This window comes from Artemia franciscana, chromosome 17 (genome assembly GCF_032884065.1).
Source record: "Artemia franciscana chromosome 17, ASM3288406v1, whole genome shotgun sequence".
Classification (NCBI taxonomy): Eukaryota; Metazoa; Arthropoda; class Branchiopoda; order Anostraca; family Artemiidae; genus Artemia; species Artemia franciscana.
The window spans coordinates 31,475,342-31,494,753 of NC_088879.1; the positions used below are offsets into that span (position 1 = coordinate 31,475,342).

Sequence of the window (19,412 nt, forward strand, 5' to 3'; positions counted from 1 at the left end):
AATTCGGAAAAATTAGAAAAATTGGGGTATTTTCAAGTTAAGAACGGGCGACCGAATCTTAATGAAATTTGATATATGGAAGGAACTTATGTCTCTGAGCTCTAATTGTAAATCCTGACCAAATCTGGTGACTTTGGGGGGAGTTAGAGAACCGAAAATCTCGGAAAACGCTTAAAGTGGAGAGATCGGGATGAAACTTGGTGAGTAGAATAAACAAATGTCGTAGATACGTGATTGACGTGATCGGACTGGATCCGTTATCTTTTGAGGAGTTAGGAGGGGGGTTTCAGTGCTTTGGTGAGTTTGATGCTTCTGGACGTGCTAGGACGATGAAAATTTGTAGGCGTTTCAGGGACCTGCACAAATCAACTTGATAAAGTCGTTTTACCCGATTCGACCATCTGGGGGCTGAAGGGAGGGGAAAAATTAGAAAAAATTAGGTATATTTAAATTACGAGTGGGAGATCGGATCTTAATGAATTTGATATTTAGAAGGACCTCATGTCTCAGAGCTCTTATTTTAAATTCCGACCGGCATTAAGCCTCTAATTTTCCTTTTAAATCAATCTATTGATTCTTAGAATTTTGCTAGAGCTCATGCCATATGAGCTCTTCGCTCTTGGCTCTTCCGGCCTTGTCACAAGTGCCATATGACCTCTTAGCTCTTGTTTTGTCTTCTGTAAAGTGTTAGTCATACGGAATCCAAACTCTTTCCTTCTATTAGAAATTCTATTCAGAAACTGGCCATCAGATTAATTAATGTTATTTAATGTCTTTTTGATAAAAGCTTCAGGACAAAAAGAAACTATTTATGAACCTCCATAGTTCATAAGTGGTTCTACTTCATTATTTGCAAAAATTAGGGAAGTTACTAACAGCAAATTGTCTCGTCACAGTTTCAGATAATTCCAAGAAGAAAAAAAATCAAGCTATTTAAAAATTTTCGTTTTACATATTTTCTTTTTTCTCACATTACAAATACGTCACAGTAGCTATTACTGCAATTATGTAAGATCGGAATCAAATGTTATAGTAAACATACAGATTTTCAAGAAAAACTTCAATTCACAAATCGAAGCCCCAGTTCAAAAACATCTCATGAAAGTGTATTATACTATGGCGGTTTTGCTTCTATCTTGCACAATAGGCATATACACCCAGTCTTTGAGAGAAAGTGCAACACCCCTGACCAGTGGTTCGTTTGTTCTTCTCATATTATTGGGGTTGTTTTCTTTCCTTGGAACAGAAATGTTTTCTGTCGTTGAAACAGAAATGATGTTTTAGATTAGATTATCGATGATGGTTGCGATTGGTCCAAGATTTTGCTGACACTGCTATTATTGCAACAGCTCTTGTTGGAACTACTTTGATCTTCCTCGGATTCAGTGTCTGCTCTATTCTCTCACCTAGTGGGAAGTGGCTCTGTTTATTTGCCCCGACTGTAACTTTCGTTTAAACAATTCTATTATGTATGTCTTGAAACTATGCGTGGTATACACAGAATGTTATATCTACCTTGGTTTCGCCTGTCCTTACATATTATATGACACCCAGAGAATTGTTGAGATGAAACGCTTAGGAAAAGGTGACGTTTTGTCTTATAAGAAAATGCAACACCCCTGACCAGTGGTTCGTTTATTCTTCTCATATTATTGGGGTTGTTTTCTTTCCTTGGAACAGAAATGATGTTTTGAATTATATTATCGATTATGGTTGCGTTCAGGTTTCTATTTGGCTTGTTTGTCCCTGTGATCCAAGATTTTGCTGACACTGCTATTATTGCAACAGCTCTTGTTGGAACTACTTTGATCTTCCTCTGATTCAGTGTCAGCTCTATCCTCTCACCTAGCGAGAAGTGGCTTTTTTTTTTTATCTACCCTGATTTTAACTTTCATTCTAACAATTCTGATAATTTATGGCTTGAAACTATGCATGGGATTCCCAGAATATTATATCTGCTTTGGTTTCGCCTGTTCTTACATAGTATACGACACCCAGAGAATTATTGAGATGAATTGCTTAGGAGAAGGTGACGTTTTGTCTTACAGCTTAGCCTACTCCTATTCATGCATTTCGTTGGCCTTTTTCTTGCCCTGTTTAATATTTTGAAAAAAAAAAGTAAGAATAATAAGAAAAAATACTAAACTCTGTCCCGCTGTTAATTTGATTCAGTTCTTTTTCCACTGTGTACCCGTTAGCTGGGATAAAAGTGGTTAATGAAATTAGACTAAAAAGGGTAATTGGTTTGTTTTTGAATCATTTGAGTGTTTTGAACGTTTGAATCCTCGTTTGAATTGTCTAATTTGACAATTTTGATTTGAAAATTTGAAAAAAAATTTGAAATTTGAAAATTTGACTTCAGGTTTGAAAATTTTGAAGATTTAAGAAAAATTTGAACACTTGGAAATTTGACCTAGATTTTAATTTGACTTCATTTTGGTGCATAGATAGATAAGTTCTTAACTCGTCTCTTCGAGAAATAACTTGTGTATTCTTTACCAACATTTAGTTTCGAAGAACATTGGCTTATTCTCTTTTTTTATTCCTTTTTTTTATTTCTGGCTTCAACCCTCTATCAAAAATCACTCGTTATCTCCCTCTCCTACTACCTGTATAGCTTTAATGACTGAAAATTGATCGTGGTATTAGAAACACGCAACTAGACTAACTGTTGTTAATGTACTGTTTGATGCATTCTGAACAAGTACACGCAGTCTTTTTGTTTGAGATGTTTTTATTATATAGTAAATGACAAACTTTAGAAAATATTCCAGATATTGTCGTCGTTTCAAGAAATAGGTCAATAGTTACTTTCCTATTTGAAGTGGCATTGAAAATGACTGCATAATATTGTGGTTGTGGATTTCATCTCTGTTGGTAATAAGGGATCAGAATTCGAATCTAGCCTAGATGCCGTGATCGATGTAGCAATTGTGCTGTCTCAACAATTTGAAATTGAGATGGACTTCTAAGAAATCGTAGAGAAGAAAAAATAAACCTAAAATTTTTAATGAGAGTTAAAAAAATGTACCAAAAAATATCTACATTTTAAACAAATGCAGAAAGGAGAGTATCTACAAAAAAACTCATTAACCACTTTGTTTCTAATTTGGTGAAATTTTTCTTTTTTGTTCTAACGATTTTGTGCTCTTTAAAAACGCTGAAAAAATGATAATTTGTGAATGAGCTAGTATTAAAAAATCAATTGTTGAGTAATAAGGTAATTAACTGTCATTGTTTTCCTGGTGATTATATGTATCAATATCAAGCTAACTGGTCATGAAATTAACAGTAATAGAATTAAGGTTAAGGTTGAAGCTGCGTTAAACTTTCTTAAAAATTATATGCCTGTTCAACTTCAACTTGAATGATTTAATTTTGGAGCTAATATTCCAACACTAATATTTTTGAGGACTTGCAACCACACATAATAGTTTTACTGCATACTACTTTTATGCTAAAATCATCTACGGAAAGTAAACAAGGTGACGACGTTTGGTCAATCTGAATGAATTGACGTTTTGTCAATCTGACAAACGTCAATCTGACGTTTGTCAATCTGAATGACGGTTGGTCAATCTCCTAGACAAATTAGAAGCTAATCGTTTCGATTTTTCAATTTGATGCAGTCTCGGCTGAGCTTTTTCTCCACCAACCAATCAGATTTTTCAATTTTTTTTTTCAAAGTCAAAGTTTATGAATTGTCACAATGTAAAACAAAAGCGGTGACTATAGTTAGTCAAGTAATATGAAAGTATCAATCAAAAACAACAATGGTGTAATGGAGACTCGTTTTAGCGTCTCTTCTTAATGACTTGCTAGAGGTGTCTTCGAACCAACGAATCAAAACCTTTGTTTTTCACTTTTATCTTGTAATCATCTTTGTGAATTCTTTAGAATATTATGTGTACAGGACTATCTTCTCACATATTAGCAGTGACGTCAAAATCAGTGAGGGAAGAATGCTATACCCTCCTATAGATATTCCGTCCTCTAGATTTTGATTTAAATTTTTTTTAAATGACTTTATTTCTATTGAAAAAACCGAAAAATTTGCCTCTCTAGATTTAAAAAAAAGATTTAATTTTATGGTTTTTCGAATAATGCTGGGAATTACCTCTCCTCCCTCCTTGGAAATCCTCCGACACAAAAAACTCTCCATGAAAAAGTCCTGGCGCTTAAAATCCCCCTCCTTCCCAGCTGAAAATTTCCACCCTTGCTAAAAATTCTCCTTGGAAAATTTCCTGCGGACAATTCTCCTTAGCTGATTCTCCTATTATACGAAAAAAACTTTTTTTCGTTAATTTCTGATCGTTTTTCAAATTACTATAGAAATCCCCCTTCTTGAGATTTTTTTTTCCTAAACCCTCTCCGCTATGGGAAGTTTTCCCCTGCGGAAAATTCCCCCCATGGAAAATTTCTCCTGTAGAAAATCCGTGGAAACAATCCAAAACTCCTCCTTAAGATAGAGAAGATTCGTTCTACACTGGTAGAATTACACTTTCCCATGCACATGCTAAGGAACAGAAAATACAACTTAAAAGTTTTCTTGGTATTGTTTAAGGTTTTACCGAACAGTAAGTAAGTAAGTAAGTTTGACGACATTAGACCCTCAAGGTCCAAACTGGCGCTGCTGATCTCCGTTTCGTGGCCCTTCATCCAGGAATGGCAATGGGGGGGGGATAGGGGGCCATCCATCCTGTACTTTCGCACTTCCTTCCTGCTTGCCTTCCCCAGATTTCTTCATGTACCTATTTAGAGCTGGGTTGACTCTGGTTGAGCTTACAGAGTCACTCCACTGAACCCCGTCTCAAATTAAATAGCTGGCTATGACAGTGATTGAACCCGTGCCCCCTGGACAAAGAAATCTCAAACCAGTGCGCCAACCATTTAGCCAGGACGGCTAAACAGTAATTTATAACTAAAATGTTTTATTTTTATTTTCAAAATACCCCGAAACACCTAAAAATGAAGCCCAATTGATATGAAAAGTAAGCTTGTAAGATCCCCATTGTTGAAGACCTCTCATTGCAGGCTTAACATCCCTATCTCGGACGACAAGGAAAACAATATTTTTCTATGGGTTCTTATGAGAGATCAACCGTGGAAACACTAGCGTAGTTTTTTTGGGGAGGGGGGCTAGGAGACATTACTTCCGCAAGATTCTTCTTTAGGTTTCGAAAAATGCCCTTTTTCGTTTTTTTAATTGAAAAACAGCCTTTTTTGGTACCTCATTGATAAAAAAACAAAACAAAAACAAAACTGCCCTTAGATTTTAAAATACAGTCTTGCCCTCTCCCAGATTTATACAAACAGGCGCTATTTTGGGGAAGCATAGTTTCCATTTTTGTCTAGTTATTTTCAGTCTTTTCTGTATTTTGTACCGAAGCCCCATCCTCTAGGTATGAGCATTAGATCAATTTTTAGTAATTTAAAACAGGTTAATAATTTAAGTAATTAAATAAATGTTATCACTTTAGTTATCTTATTTATACTGACTGAATAAACCAAATTTTCTTAGTGGTGAAGCCTTATCTGACGGGATGGATGGCAATGAGCCCCCTAAGACGGATGATAGTGGCCTCTATTCTCCCGTAGTGAGTGATAAAGATGAACAAGATGGCGATGGTAGCTCGCGAAGTAGATCGAGGGACGGTTTGTCCGGTAAGCTTCTTGTTTTATAATTCTTGGAGACATCAAATCAAATTCGCGCCACCAAAATCTGATGACACTTGGAATGCATAGGGTAGACAATCGCTTTTCGGACAAACAAAAATTTTATAAAATTTTAACTTGATTAAAGTAATCAAGAAAAGTATTTAAAATTAGTAAAACTAGGTAAATTAAGGAAAAAGAATAAGCAAAACTTAATCAAAGTAAATGAGTGAAGTAGAAAAAAAAGAAAAAGAAAAAGGCACGTGAATCAGATTTGCAGGATCAACTCGGAAAATCTTTGTCGAGTTTCCAATCACCGAGCCGAACCACTTTCCTAAATTATAAAGGAAAGTCTACCTGGAAAGCGATTTTCTACCGCAGTTGAGGTTTATGGTTGCACGAGTTCTATAAAAGGTTTTCACTTTGAAATTGCTATTATTAAGACGGCCCGCTCCCAGTATTTTTTGTGAGGGGCGGGGAGAGGGCCAAAATAATTTGAACGTGGTCAATCTATAGAAAAAGTGGGTTCGCCACTACAAAAGGAAAATGTATGTATTTTTTTTGTGTTTATTTGGTAGAGGGAAGGACCAAATATCCCCATTCGGTCCATAATCAATTTCCCCATCAGGGGAACTTCCCCATTTGGCCACAAGGTTTTTGGAGAACTCAACGTCTAAACTCGTGAAATTTACCAAAGTAGAAAAACATTTTTCTGTAATTTTTCATCTAGAAATTTACGCCCTGACAACTGAGGGATTGTCAAAGAAGGTTGCATATTCTCGATTTTCTCTAATACAATATATTACAATTTGGTATATATCTAACTGCAACAAGAGCGATCCAGGCTTACTTATCCTTAAAATTAATTTCTCCAAAACTGTATCCTTAAGCTGATTTTGAAGTTTTATTTAATCTATAATTTGATTTTTCTATTATAAACATCAAGCTATATATCTTTGTTCAATAGGCTGTTGCAAAAGTGTCTAATATGCTATTAACAGTATCGAAGCACTATGAAGAATTATATATTAAGGAATTGGCAATGCAATCAAGGCTCAGATGGCATTTCACGAGAAAACCCAAAAATGTAGTAGGTTTTTTTTTTTTGACTGGGTATTTCGTATTAATTAGAAGTAGTAAAAATCAAAGCATGGTTGACAACACATATCATGGGCATTGCTCTGTTTTCACTAGAAACTGTTTCATCTTCTCCCTTAAGCTTAAGAGATTACAAGGGCATTGATTCACGTTCTCTATAAACTTCTTCTTCTTCTAACTATAGATGGGGGCTTTAGTCCTAACTTGTCCACACAGGTGATGAGCATTGATTTGCTTTCTCTATAAACTTTTTCTTCTACCTATAGATAAGCTTCATAGTCATAAATTATCAACAGAGGGGATGTGCATTGATTCAATTTCTCAGTAAACTTCTTCTTCTTCTCCCAATATATGGGCGTTTTAGTCTTAACTTGTGGACAGGGCTGATAGGTATTGATCTGCTTTTTCTGTAAACTTCTTTTTTTCTACTTATTGATGGGTGTTTTAGTCATCGATTATCAACAGGGGGGATGGACATTGATTCACTTTCTCTGTGAACTTCTTCTTCCTGTCCCTATAGATGGGTGTTTTAGTCATAATTTGTCCACTGAGTGATGGGCATTGATTCGTTTTCTCTATAAACTTCTTCTTCTTCTACCTATAGATGGACCTCTTGGTCATAACTTGTCGAAAGAGGTGATGGATATTGATTCGATTTCTCTGTAAATTTCTTCTTCTTCTCCCAACATATGGGCGTTTTAGTCTTAACTTGTGCACAGACGTAATAGGCATTGAATCACTTCCTCTGTGAACTTCTTCTTCTTCTACTTATAGATGGGTGTCTTAGTCATAAATTATTAACAGAGATGATGTGCATTGATTCAGTTTCTCTGTAAACTTCTTCTTCTTATCCCTATAGATGGGTGTTTTAGTCATAACTTGTCCACAGAGGTGACGGGCATTGATTTATTTTCTCTATAAACTTCTTCTTCTACCTATAGACAGATGTCTTAGTCATAAATTATCAACAGATGTAATGGGCAGTGCCTCGTTTTCTCTGTAAACTTCTCCTTCTTCTCCTTGTAGATGGGCGTCTTAGTCATAAAATTTGAACACTGATGATTCCTACAAAATAATTTATAATTTAGCTTTACCATGATTAGACATGAACTAACCAATAATTGAAGTGCTTTCCCCGCTAAGATATGGCCTTTATTTAAATTCACAATCTGTGTATCAGTCGGTGAAATCTCTAGATATCTTTTTTACTTGCTCTTGTCTGAAAGACATTATTGTCGCGCACAACGCCGTAACTTCAAACCACAATTGCTCACAATGTGCTAATCACAGTGGATGTGTCACATCTATCACATCTATTTTTATTGCACCATTGCTCGAAGCGGTACCCAAACAAACTGCTGTTTCCTGCTAGCTTAATCTATTTACTTCATATCTATCTTTTTTTTTTATTTCCGCAACCCTTTCATTTGGGTCAAGGTTGTATTCAGGAGGGATGGGTATTAAGGGGGTTTGATCCCCCTTCCACAAAATTGTTTTTCCGACTTGTAAAAACATACAAAAATGTATACAGATAAATTCTTGATGCGATCCCCCCCCCCCTGAACAAAAATTCTTCATTCGGCCTCAATTCGAATGGACGTTTTACCGCCCCCAGACAGATCCCGAGGATTCTATTCTTACCAAAAAAAAAGGTGACACCTAAGTCTACTCTTTTGGACTTTCATACTCCCCTCCCCCTTCGAAACTTGGATTTCCCTGGATTGAAATAACTAAGCAGAAACCTTAATTTTCACGGAAAGAACTTATCAAAAAATACTTGCAAGTTTTGCAAGTGGCTATAAGCTGCTATAGTTTCTTATAGAGACGTTAGTAATCTTTAAATTTGTTGTCCTTATTGTTAACATAATTGAGAATCCATAGCTTTAATTGAAAAGTAAATTTATATTCAGTTGAGTAAGATTCCACAAATCTGGCGGTCAAATATGGAAGTCAATAGGTATGAGGGTTAGGTCAGAATACTTACAATAATGTAACTTGAGTAAAGGGACGTCTGTATCACAATAACAAGCTTGTTGTAAACAGCTGCCATAGCTGTCAGAATTAGAAAACCGTCATGATAAATAACTCATTTTTCAAATTTTAATACACCCGTCTAGGAAAAATTCTATCTGGCCTCCTCCTCTCCCCTCTAGAGGTCAATCATGCGTGTGCCTCCAATTATTATTTTTTAAGATAGACAATAAAAAATCACGGTTTCACATTTGTAGAGCACACTTCATCATAGCTTGCATGACAGATTACGGTTTTTAATTTCTCCTCTTCTTAATGTAAGCTTTAAATAAGTTTAAATAATGTAATTAACCGAAACAAAGCTCGCCAATGTAATTTAAAAGTAGTGGAGTTGCTCCTGGCGGGCTACGCCAATGAGGAGTCCTCATCTTACACTCTGTAATTTTGACAATGCTTTAACGATGAATTTCAATTTTCGCATTTGCTGTGTTAGATGTCTAAACAGTTGTGGCAACTGTGCTGAAGAATGCCAAAAATTTTGACATTAAGAGGCAGATAAGGTTTTGCTGAATAAATATGTCCTTTAACTGAGAAACTGGACTTGCTTTTGGATGTGTTTGTGTTCTATAATTGGAAAAATAAAAACAATAAATTCACTTTTTTCATCGGAGAATCTAGGTCCTAGGTCATCTTAGATTCAAAGTTTTCAAGTTGTGTTCTACATGTGCACCGTAGTAAAATAACCTCTACTTTGTGTATATTTTATCTTTCACTTGAAATCTGTGTTATTTTTTATATGCTTCATAGTTTATTTGTCTGTCTGTGGATACTTAATTACGAATAGATATGTTTAATCTGGGATTTTTTGGTTTTGTGTGTGTGTGTGTGTCTGGGGGGGGGGGGGTACTGTAGTACAGTCATAATACCGTCTTGATTTTAAGAAACGTGTGATAATCCTGGAGGAGTCCTGGTACAAAATTTGATACACAAGCGGGCCAAAATATGCGCTTTTATTCCTATTTTTTTTATAATGCAACGTGAGTTGAGTCTATCATCACATTGTCAGACTCATTTTTGGGGGTTTCCTAGATCCGTACTTAAGTTCCATGTAATCCACATTGTTGATTTTACCTGGTCTTTCAGAAGACAAGAGCGACTCCACTTCTGAAATAGACTTTTAAAACTGTATTTCCAAATTTTCCTATGCGTATGAAGCCTTAGTAGAGTGCGAATTATTGAGTAAAAAAGAGACCATTTTGAGTATATGGTTTTAGCAACCGTTTAAGTACGGGCACATGTGAAGCCCAGGCCAAACGATCCAACCTGCCTCCGTCTCCCTTGTAAACGAATTTATATTTACTTATGTTTGGCCTCAATTTTTGCTAGTTTGTTTAGACTTTTTTGCCCTAGAGGACGATCTTTGGCCTTCTCAAGAAGCTGACTTTGAAAATTCTGGTAATGAAACACTGTCCACAGTCAGAGAAGTTCAACACGGTGGTACAATCAAATCATTACAACAACAAATTGGTATATTACAGAAGCAATTGGAGGATGTACAGGCAGACTGGGAAGAAGTAAGATTTAGTTTGTAAAATATTCAGTCATTCATGGGCTCCTGTAGAAGTTTTATCAGAGGTAGAAGACTCTTGAAAAATACTGCTTCAAAAATCCTCTCTCATATATATATATATATATATATATATATATATATATATATATATATATATATATATATATATATATATATATGTATAGATATATATATATATACTTTGGAATAAACTGAGTATAGATATGAAGGAAATAGGTAGCCTTGACCAGTTTAAGTCTGATTTACGTGTGGAGTTGCTCGGTAGGTATGCTTTTGAAACTGATTAACTAATATAAATTTTACATAGCTTATTCATTTGTAATATTTATGTTTTTTTTTTTTTTGCTTTTGTCTTGGGGTCACGCAAGGGAGTGTATTGTTTATGTTTTTTTGTTTTTTGTTGATCTCGGTATATAGTCTCATTCTCCATAACTTCTTATTCTCCATATTGTCTCTTTTTTTCTTTGAATTTAGCACAGCCTCGCAAGCTTCGCTTATGTTGTGCTATTGATTAAGAAATGTTTTTTCTAATAAAATTGTTTTACTACTACTACTACTAATACTACTACTATATATATATATATATATATATATATATATATATATATATATATATATATATATATATATATATATATATATATATATATATATATATATACTAGATGTTGGGGTGGCGCTTCGCGCCACCCCAACACCTAGTTGGTGGGGCGCTTCGCGCCCCACCAACTATCTATATAAAAAGTCGTTACGCGCCATATTAGTTACGCGCCATATTAGTTACGCGCCATATTAGTTACGCGCCATTGTAGTTGTGTCCCTGTGTCCCACCTGTGAATATAGATAGATTTATATATGTGTTTCAAACTACGTAAAAATTGCGAATATACAACATTCTTGGCTTTCCCATTGTCTGTCCATATACAAAGCCGTATGTACTAATAATGACGTCATATGCAAACGCTCTTTTTACAAACAAACAAACATGTATACACACAACTCGTTTTTATATAGATAGATAGATAGATAGATACAATACAAATTAACTACGTAAAACTTGTGAATATACAACAGTCTTCGCTGTCCCATTGTCTGTGCGTATAAATAGATTGTCAGGTTTACCGACCCTCAAAGATGCAACATACAATTGTACATTGGTAAAGCAATCTGTATTAAGATCTATACCGCATTTTTCTAGTGATTGCCCTTGAGCTTTGTTGATGGTGGTTGCAAATGCTAATCGAATTGGGAATTGCATTCTTTTAAATTGAAAAAGCAGATCCGTTGGAATCATGGGAATGCGAGGAATAAGAACAGCCTCACCCTCATAAGGCCCTGTCAAGATTGTGGCATCTATTAGGTTTTCCATTGTTTTTTTTTTACGGCAAGTCGTCATTTATAACTGCATCTCGCAAATGAATGTATTGTTCAGAGCGGAGCTTGGTCTGATTCAGGCGGATATATAGCAAACGTTCTGATTCAATTTTAGCATACATATCCACGACAAATTGGTGAAACAATTCACGGCATTTTAAAATATAATTTTCTTCATCCTGCCGAATCATTAGTCTATAGGAATAATAATGCATTGCACTGCATTTCTTATTCATTTCTTTGTTAGTGGCTGGATTCATCAATTTAATATTAAAGTGATAGCCGTCGGCTCCATCCCAAAAAATGATAGGATATTGTAGGGCATCGTAGCATCGATGAGTTTCAGCAATTCTTAACAACTGAGCGTTTCGCTTATGTAGAATAATATCTCGAGGTAAAAACTGATCACCGACCATAACGATTGCCACTTCGTCGATAGTCGGAGCATTGTATCTACGCACATGTTGGCCAGGAGGCGTTTTGTCAGCGGAAATAACAATTTTATGAGTATCAGTAGGCATCAAATCGATGGCTGTTTTGAACAGACGCACTAACTTATTATTTTCGTGGAAAAGATGTTGCAATTGGGAAACGATTGTCCTTTCAACGTTGGGAGAAATTTCGCAACGTGCATTCAATTCAGAATTTCTATCACTGATGAAGTACAATTGTAAAAATTTATGATTCTCGCCTGAGAATGGTAGAAGGGACCCTGCTTTATGATAAATTTGCCCTTTTACTTTGAAAGTAGACATAAATTGTTCTGGATTTTCGATTTGGGCTCCAAACGACGTCATTTGGAAACATGAGTTGTATTGTCTGATTTTTGACAAAAAACGCTTAGATTCTGACGTAGTTCCAGTAAGGAAAGTCTTCAATGGCTCTGGTGGTGCAGCCAATAGAGGAAGTTTAACTTTTCCTGAGGCGCAACACATTCCCATTGTTTCACCATTGAATTTCAAGGCCTTGCAATTGGGACAAATTTTAGACATAGTCCCGATTTGAACACATCTACTCAAGCTATAATCATCGACTGGGTTGTACCTGAATGCCAGGCGATAACTTTCAGATTGCTCTGATTCCTCGGCACGCTTTCTTTTCTTACTTTCTCTATCAGCAGCAAGCCTGATTTCTTGCTGTTCTTGTAATTCCTCGGCACGCTTTCTTTTCTTACTTTCTCTATCAGCAGCAAGCCTGATTTCTTGCTGTTCTTGTGATTCCTCGGCACGCTTTCTTTTCTTACTTTCTCTATCAGCAGCAAGCCTGATTTCTTGCTGTTCTTGTAATTCCTCGGCACGCCTTCTTTTTTCACATTCTCTTTTAGCAGCAAGTCTGCTTCTGCGTTGCTCTGGTAGTTCCTCGGCATGCTTTCTGTTCTTTCTTTCTCTATCAGCCTCAAGCCTGTTTCCCTGCTGGTCTTTTGATTCCTCGGCACGCCTTCTTTTTTCACTTTCTCTTTTAGCAGCAAGTCTGCTTCTGCATTGCTCTGGTAGTTCCTCGGCATGCTTTCTGTTCTTTCTTTCTCTATCAGCCTCAAGCCTGTTTCCCTGCTGGTCTTTTGATTCCTCGGCACGCCTTCTTTTTTCACTTTCTCTTTTAGCAGCAAGTCTGCTTTCGCGTTGCTCTGGTAGTTCCTCGGCACGCTTTCTTTTCTGACTTTCTCTATCAGCAGCAAGTTTTTTGGCATAGACTCTTTGAGCATCTTCATCAGTCATTGTAAACTTAAACATTAATAGATTTCTACGCGAACATATGTCTTATATAACTTGAATGACGTCACCTTCAAAGCAAAAATGACGGCAACTAATTTCATGACGTCAGCCGAAACATGACGTCACCTGATCCACAGATCCACTGACAGACAGACAACTTATTTTTATATATATACTAGCTGTTGGGGTGGCGCTTCGCGCCACCCCAACACCTAGTTGGTGGGGGCGCTTCGCGCCCCCCCCCCCCCCAAGCCCCCCCACGCGCGTAAGTCGTTACGCGCCATATTAGTTACGCGCCATTGTAGTTGTGTCCCTATGTCCCACCTGTGAATATAGATATATATATATATATATATATATATATATATATATATATATATATATATATATATATATATATATATATATATATATATATATATATATATATATATATATATGTTTTTAACTACGTAAAACTTGCGAATATACAACATTCTTTGCTGTCCCATTGTCTGTGCATATAAATAGATTTTCAGGTTTACCGACTCTTGAACATGCAACATATAATGGTCCATGGGAAAACAATCCGTATTCAGATCTATACCTCATGATTCTAATGATTGCCCTTGAGCTTTGTTGATGGTGATTGCTAATCGACCATTCCCTGAGTCGCCATCGTCATTTATATATCCCCCTGTGCACCCCGGCGTCCCCTTTGTAGTTATGTCCCTGTGTCCCGGTCGTCATTTATATTCCCTGTGTCCCGGTCGTCATTTGTGTCCCGGTGTTCCAGTCTGTGATTTCTCTTTGAGTGTCCCGGGCGTCATTTATATTCCTTGTGTCCCGGTGTCCCGGTCGTCATTTATATCCCCCTGTGCCCCCCGGCGTCCCCATTGCAGTTGTGTCCCTGTGTCCCGGTCGTCATTTATATTCCCTGTGTCCCGGTCGTCATTTGTATCCCGGTGTCCCGGTCTGTATATACATTCGTTTTTTAGTTTTGTTTTTCTCCTTTATTTTTTTCCTTTTTTCTTTTTTTTCTTTTTTAGTTTATTTAGATTTTTAGATTTTTTAGTTTTTTTATTAGTTTTTAGTTTTTTTGTAGTTTTTACCATTTTTTTAGTTTTTTTAGTTTTTTTTTTTTACTTATGTCCTGGTCGTCATTTATACTCCCTGTGTCCCGGTTGTCATTTGTGTCTCGGTAATATTTTTTTAGTTTTCTTTTTCTCTTATTTTTCAGTTTTTTCCTTTTTTTTAGTTTTTTCTTTTTTAGTTTTTATTTTTTTTTTTACCTTTTTTTTAGTTTTTTTAGTTTTTTTTAGTTTTTTAGCTTTTTTTAGTCTTTTTATTAGTTTTTAGTTTTTTTTTTTGGTTTTTGCCTTTTTTTAGTTTTTTCAGTTTTTTTTAGTTTTTAGTTTTTTACCTTTTTTTAGTTTTTTTTAGTTTTTTAGCTTTTTTAGTTTTTTTTCTTTTTAGTTTTTTTTTGTAGTTTTTACCTTTTTTAGTTTTTTTTCTTCTTTTGTATTAGTGTGAAATAATTCAGACGTCATATGCGGACAAACACGACGTCACTCGACAGACAGACAGACAGACATAACCCACAAACAACTTATTTTTATATATATTTATTCATATTTTTTTAGTTTTCTTTTTCTCTTTTATTTTTCAGTTTTTTCCTTTTTTTTAGTTTTTTTCTTTTTTAGTTTTTAGTTTTTTTTAGTTTTTTACCTTTTTTTAGTTTTTTTTAGTTTTTTTAGTTTTTTAGCTTTTTTAGTTTTTTTATTAGTTTTTATTTTTTTTGTAGTTTTTGCCTTTTTTTATTTTTTTCAGTTTTTTTAGTTATTAGATTTTTACCTTTTTTTAGTTTTTTTTAGTTTTTTAGCTTTTTTAGTTTTTTTTTCTTTTTAGTTTGTTTTGTAGTTTTTACCTTTTTTAGTTTTTTCTTCTTTTGTATTAGTGTGAAATAATTCAGACGTCATATGCGGACAAACATGACGTCACCTGATCCACGATCCACAGATCCACAGACAACTTATTTATATATATATATAGATATATATATATATATATATATATATATATATATATATATATATATATAAATATATATATATATATATATTTATATATATATATATATATATATATATATATATACTAGCTGTTGGGGTGGCGCTTCGCGCCACCCCAACACCTAGTTGGTGGGGGCGCTTCGCGCCCCCCCCAAGCCCCCCCGCGCGCGTAAGTCGTTACGCGCCATAATAGTTACGCGCCATTGTAGTTGTGTCCCTATGTCCCACCTGTGAATATAGATATATATATATATATATGGTTTTAACTACGTAAAACTTGCGAATATACAACATTCTTTGCTGTCCCATTGTCTTTGCATATAAATAGATTGTCAGGTTATCCCCCTGTTTCCCCCGGTGTCCCCGTTGTAGTTGTGTCCCTGTGTCCCGGTCGTCATTTATATTCCCTGTGTCCCGGGTCCCGGTCATCATTTGTATCCCGGTGTCCCGGTCTGTATATACATTCGTTTTTTAGTTTTGTTTTTCTCCTTTATTTTTTTCCTTTTTTTTTCTTTTTTAGCTTATTTAGATTTTTAGATTTTTTAGTTTTTTTTATTAGTTTTTAGTTTTTATTTCTTTTTAGTTTTTTTGTCCCGGTCGTCATTTATATCCCCCTGTTTCCCCCGGTGTCCCCGTTGTAGTTGTGTCCCTGTGTCCCGGTCGTTATTTATATTCCCTGTGTCCCGGTCGTCATTTGTATCCCGGTGTACCGGTCTGTATATACATTCGTTTTTTAGTTTTGTTTTTCTCCTTTATTTTTTTCCTTTTTTTTTCTTTTTTAGTTTATTTAGATTTTTAGATTTTTTAGTTTTTTTATTAGTTTTTAGTTTTTTTTTCTTTTTAGTTTTTTTGTAGTTTTTACCTTCTTTTTAGTTTTGTTAATTTTTTTTTTTACTTGTGTCCTGGTCGTCATTTATACTCCCTGTGTCCCGGTGCTTTGTTGATTGCTAATCGAACATTCCTTTTGTCCTGGTCGCTTTCTCTTTGAGTGTCGTCATTTATTTTTTTCTTTTTTAGTTCTTTTAGTTTTTACCTTTTTTAGTTTTTTTTTAGTTTTTAGTTTTTTTAGTTTTTTACCTTTTTTTAGTTTTTTTAGTTTTTTAGCTTTTTTATTTTTTTTATTAGTTTTTAGTTTTTTTGTAGTTTTTGCCTTTTTTTTTAGTTTTTTGTCCTGGTCGCTTTCTCTTTGAGTGTCGTCATTTATTAGTTTTTTCCTTTTTTTTTTTAGTTTTTTATTGGTTTTTACCTTTATTTTAGCTTATTTTTCAGTTTTTTCCTTTTTTTTAGTTTTTTTTTATTTTTTATTTTTTTTAGTTTTTTACCTTTTTTTAGTTTTTTTAGTTTTTTAGTTTTTTTAGCTTTTTTACTTTTTTTATTAGTTTTTAGTTTTTTTTTTGTAGTTTTTGCCTTTTTTTAGTTTTTTCAGTTTTTTTTTTAGTTTTTTATTGGTTTTTACCTTTATAGTTTTTTTAGTTTTTTAGCTTTTTTATTTTTTTTATTAGTTTTTAGTTTTTTTTGTAGTTTTTGCCTTTTTTAGTTTTTTCAGTTTTGACGTCACCTAATCCAGTTTTTTCAGGTGACGTCACCTGACACATCCATCCACACATCCATCCATCCATCCATCCACAGACAACTTATTTTTATATATATAGATATCTATATATATAAAAATAAGTTGTCTGTGGATGGATGGATGGATGTGTCAGGTGACGTCACCTGAAAAAACTGGATCAGGTGACGTCAAAACTGAAAAAACTAAAAAAAGGCAAAAACTACAAAAAAAACTAAAAACTAATAAAAAAAATAAAAAAGCTAAAAAACTAAAAAAACTATAAAGGTAAAAACCAATAAAAAACTAAAAAAAAAACTGAAAAAACTAAAAAAAGGCAAAAACTACAAAAAAACTAAAAACTAATAAAAAAAGTAAAAAAGCTAAAAAACTAAAAAAACTAAAAAAAGGTAAAAAACTAAAAAAAATAAAAAATAAAAAAAACTAAAAAAAAGGAAAAAACTGAAAAATAAGCTAAAATAAAGGTAAAAACCAATAAAAAACTAAAAAAAAAGGAAAAAACTAATAAATGACGACACTCAAAGAGAAAAAAAAGGCAAAAACTACAAAAAAAAACTAAAAACTAATAAAAAAAATAAAAAAGCTAAAAAACTAAAAAAACTAAAAAAAGGCAAAAACTACAAAAAAAACTAAAAACTAATAAAAAAGCTAAAAAACTAAAAAAACTAAAAAAAGGCAAAAACTACAAAAAAACTAAAAACTAATAAAAAAAATAAAAAAGCTAAAAAACTAAAAAAAACTAAAAAAACTAAAAAAAGGTAAAAAACTAAAAAAACTAAAAACTAAAAAAAACTAAAAAAGGTAAAAACTAAAAGAACTAAAAAAGAAAAAATAAATGACGACACTCAAAGAGAAAGCGACCAGGACAAAAGGACTGTTCGATTAGCAATCAACAAAGCACCGGGACACAGGGAGTATAAATGACGACCCGGGGGAAACAGGGGGATATAAATGACGACCGGGACAAAAAACTAAAAAGAAAAAAAAACTAAAAACTAATAAAAAAACTAAAAAATCTAAAAATCTAAATAAGCTAAAAAAGAAAAAAAAAGGAAAAAAATAAAGGAGAAAAACAAAACTAAAAAACGAATGTATATACAGACCGGGACACCGGGATACAAATGACGACCGGGACCCGGGACACAGGGAATATAAATGACGACCGGGACACAGGGACACAACTCCGGTACACCGGGATACAAATGACGACCGGGACACAGGGAATATAAATGACGACCGGGACACAGGGACACAACTACAACGGGGACACCGGGGGAAACAGGGGGATATAAATGACGACCGGGACAAAAAAACTAAAAAGAAAAAAAAAACTAAAAACTAATAAAAAAACTAAAAAATCTAAAATCTAAATAAGCTAAAAAAGAAAAAAAAAGGAAAAAAATAAAGGAGAAAAACAAAACTAAAAAACGAATGTATATACAGACCGGGACACCGGGATACAAATGACGACCGGGACCCGGGACACAGGGAATATAAATGACGACCGGGACACAGGGACACAACTACAACGGGGACACCGGGGGAAACAGGGGGATGTAAATGACGACCGGGACACCGGGACAGGGAATGGTCGATTAGCAATCACCATCAACAAAGCTCAAGGGCAATCATTAGAATCATGAGGTATAGATCTGAATACAGATTGTTTTCCCATGGACCATTATATGTTGCATGTTCAAGAGTCGGTAAACCTGACAATCTATTTATATGCAAAGACAATGGGACAGCAAAGAATGTTGTATATTCGCAAGTTTTACGTAGTTAAAACCATATATATATATCTATCTATATTCACAGGTGGGACATAGGGACACAACTACAATGGCGCGTAACTATTATGGCGCGTAACGACTTACGCGCGCGGGGGGGCTTGGGGGGGGCGCGAAGCGCCCCCACCAACTAGGTGTTGGGGTGGCGCGAAGCGCCACCCCAACAGCTAGTATATATATATATATATATATATATATATATATATATATATATATATCTATATTCACAGGTGGGACATAGGGACACAACTACAATGGCGCGTAACTATTATGGCGCGTAACGACTTAAGCGCGCGGGGGGCTTGGGGGGGGCGCGAAGCGCCCCCACCAACTAGGTGTTGGGTGGCGCGAAGCGCCACCCCAACAGCTAGTATATATATATATATATATATATATATATATATATATATATATATATATATAATATATATATATATATATATAAATATATATATATATATATATATATATATATATATATATATATATATATATATATATATATATTATATATATATATATATATATATATATATATATATATATATATATATATATATATATATATATATATATATATATATATATATATATATATAT

General features: G+C 34.3%; 1 protein-coding gene across 3 annotated transcripts in view; it reads left to right on the plus strand.

Moving 5' to 3' along the window:
- The window catches only part of LOC136038141 (EF-hand and coiled-coil domain-containing protein 1-like), a 204,755-nt gene that overhangs the window by 160,950 nt on the left and 24,393 nt on the right, over positions 1 to 19,412 (plus strand). For all 3 annotated transcript variants that reach the window (XM_065721173.1, XM_065721171.1, XM_065721172.1), the window contains 2 exons: positions 5,522 to 5,664; positions 10,135 to 10,298. In XM_065721173.1, coding sequence (XP_065577245.1) covers positions 5,522 to 5,664; positions 10,135 to 10,298 — 307 coding nt within the window. The remainder of the gene's footprint in view (positions 1 to 5,521; positions 5,665 to 10,134; positions 10,299 to 19,412) is intronic.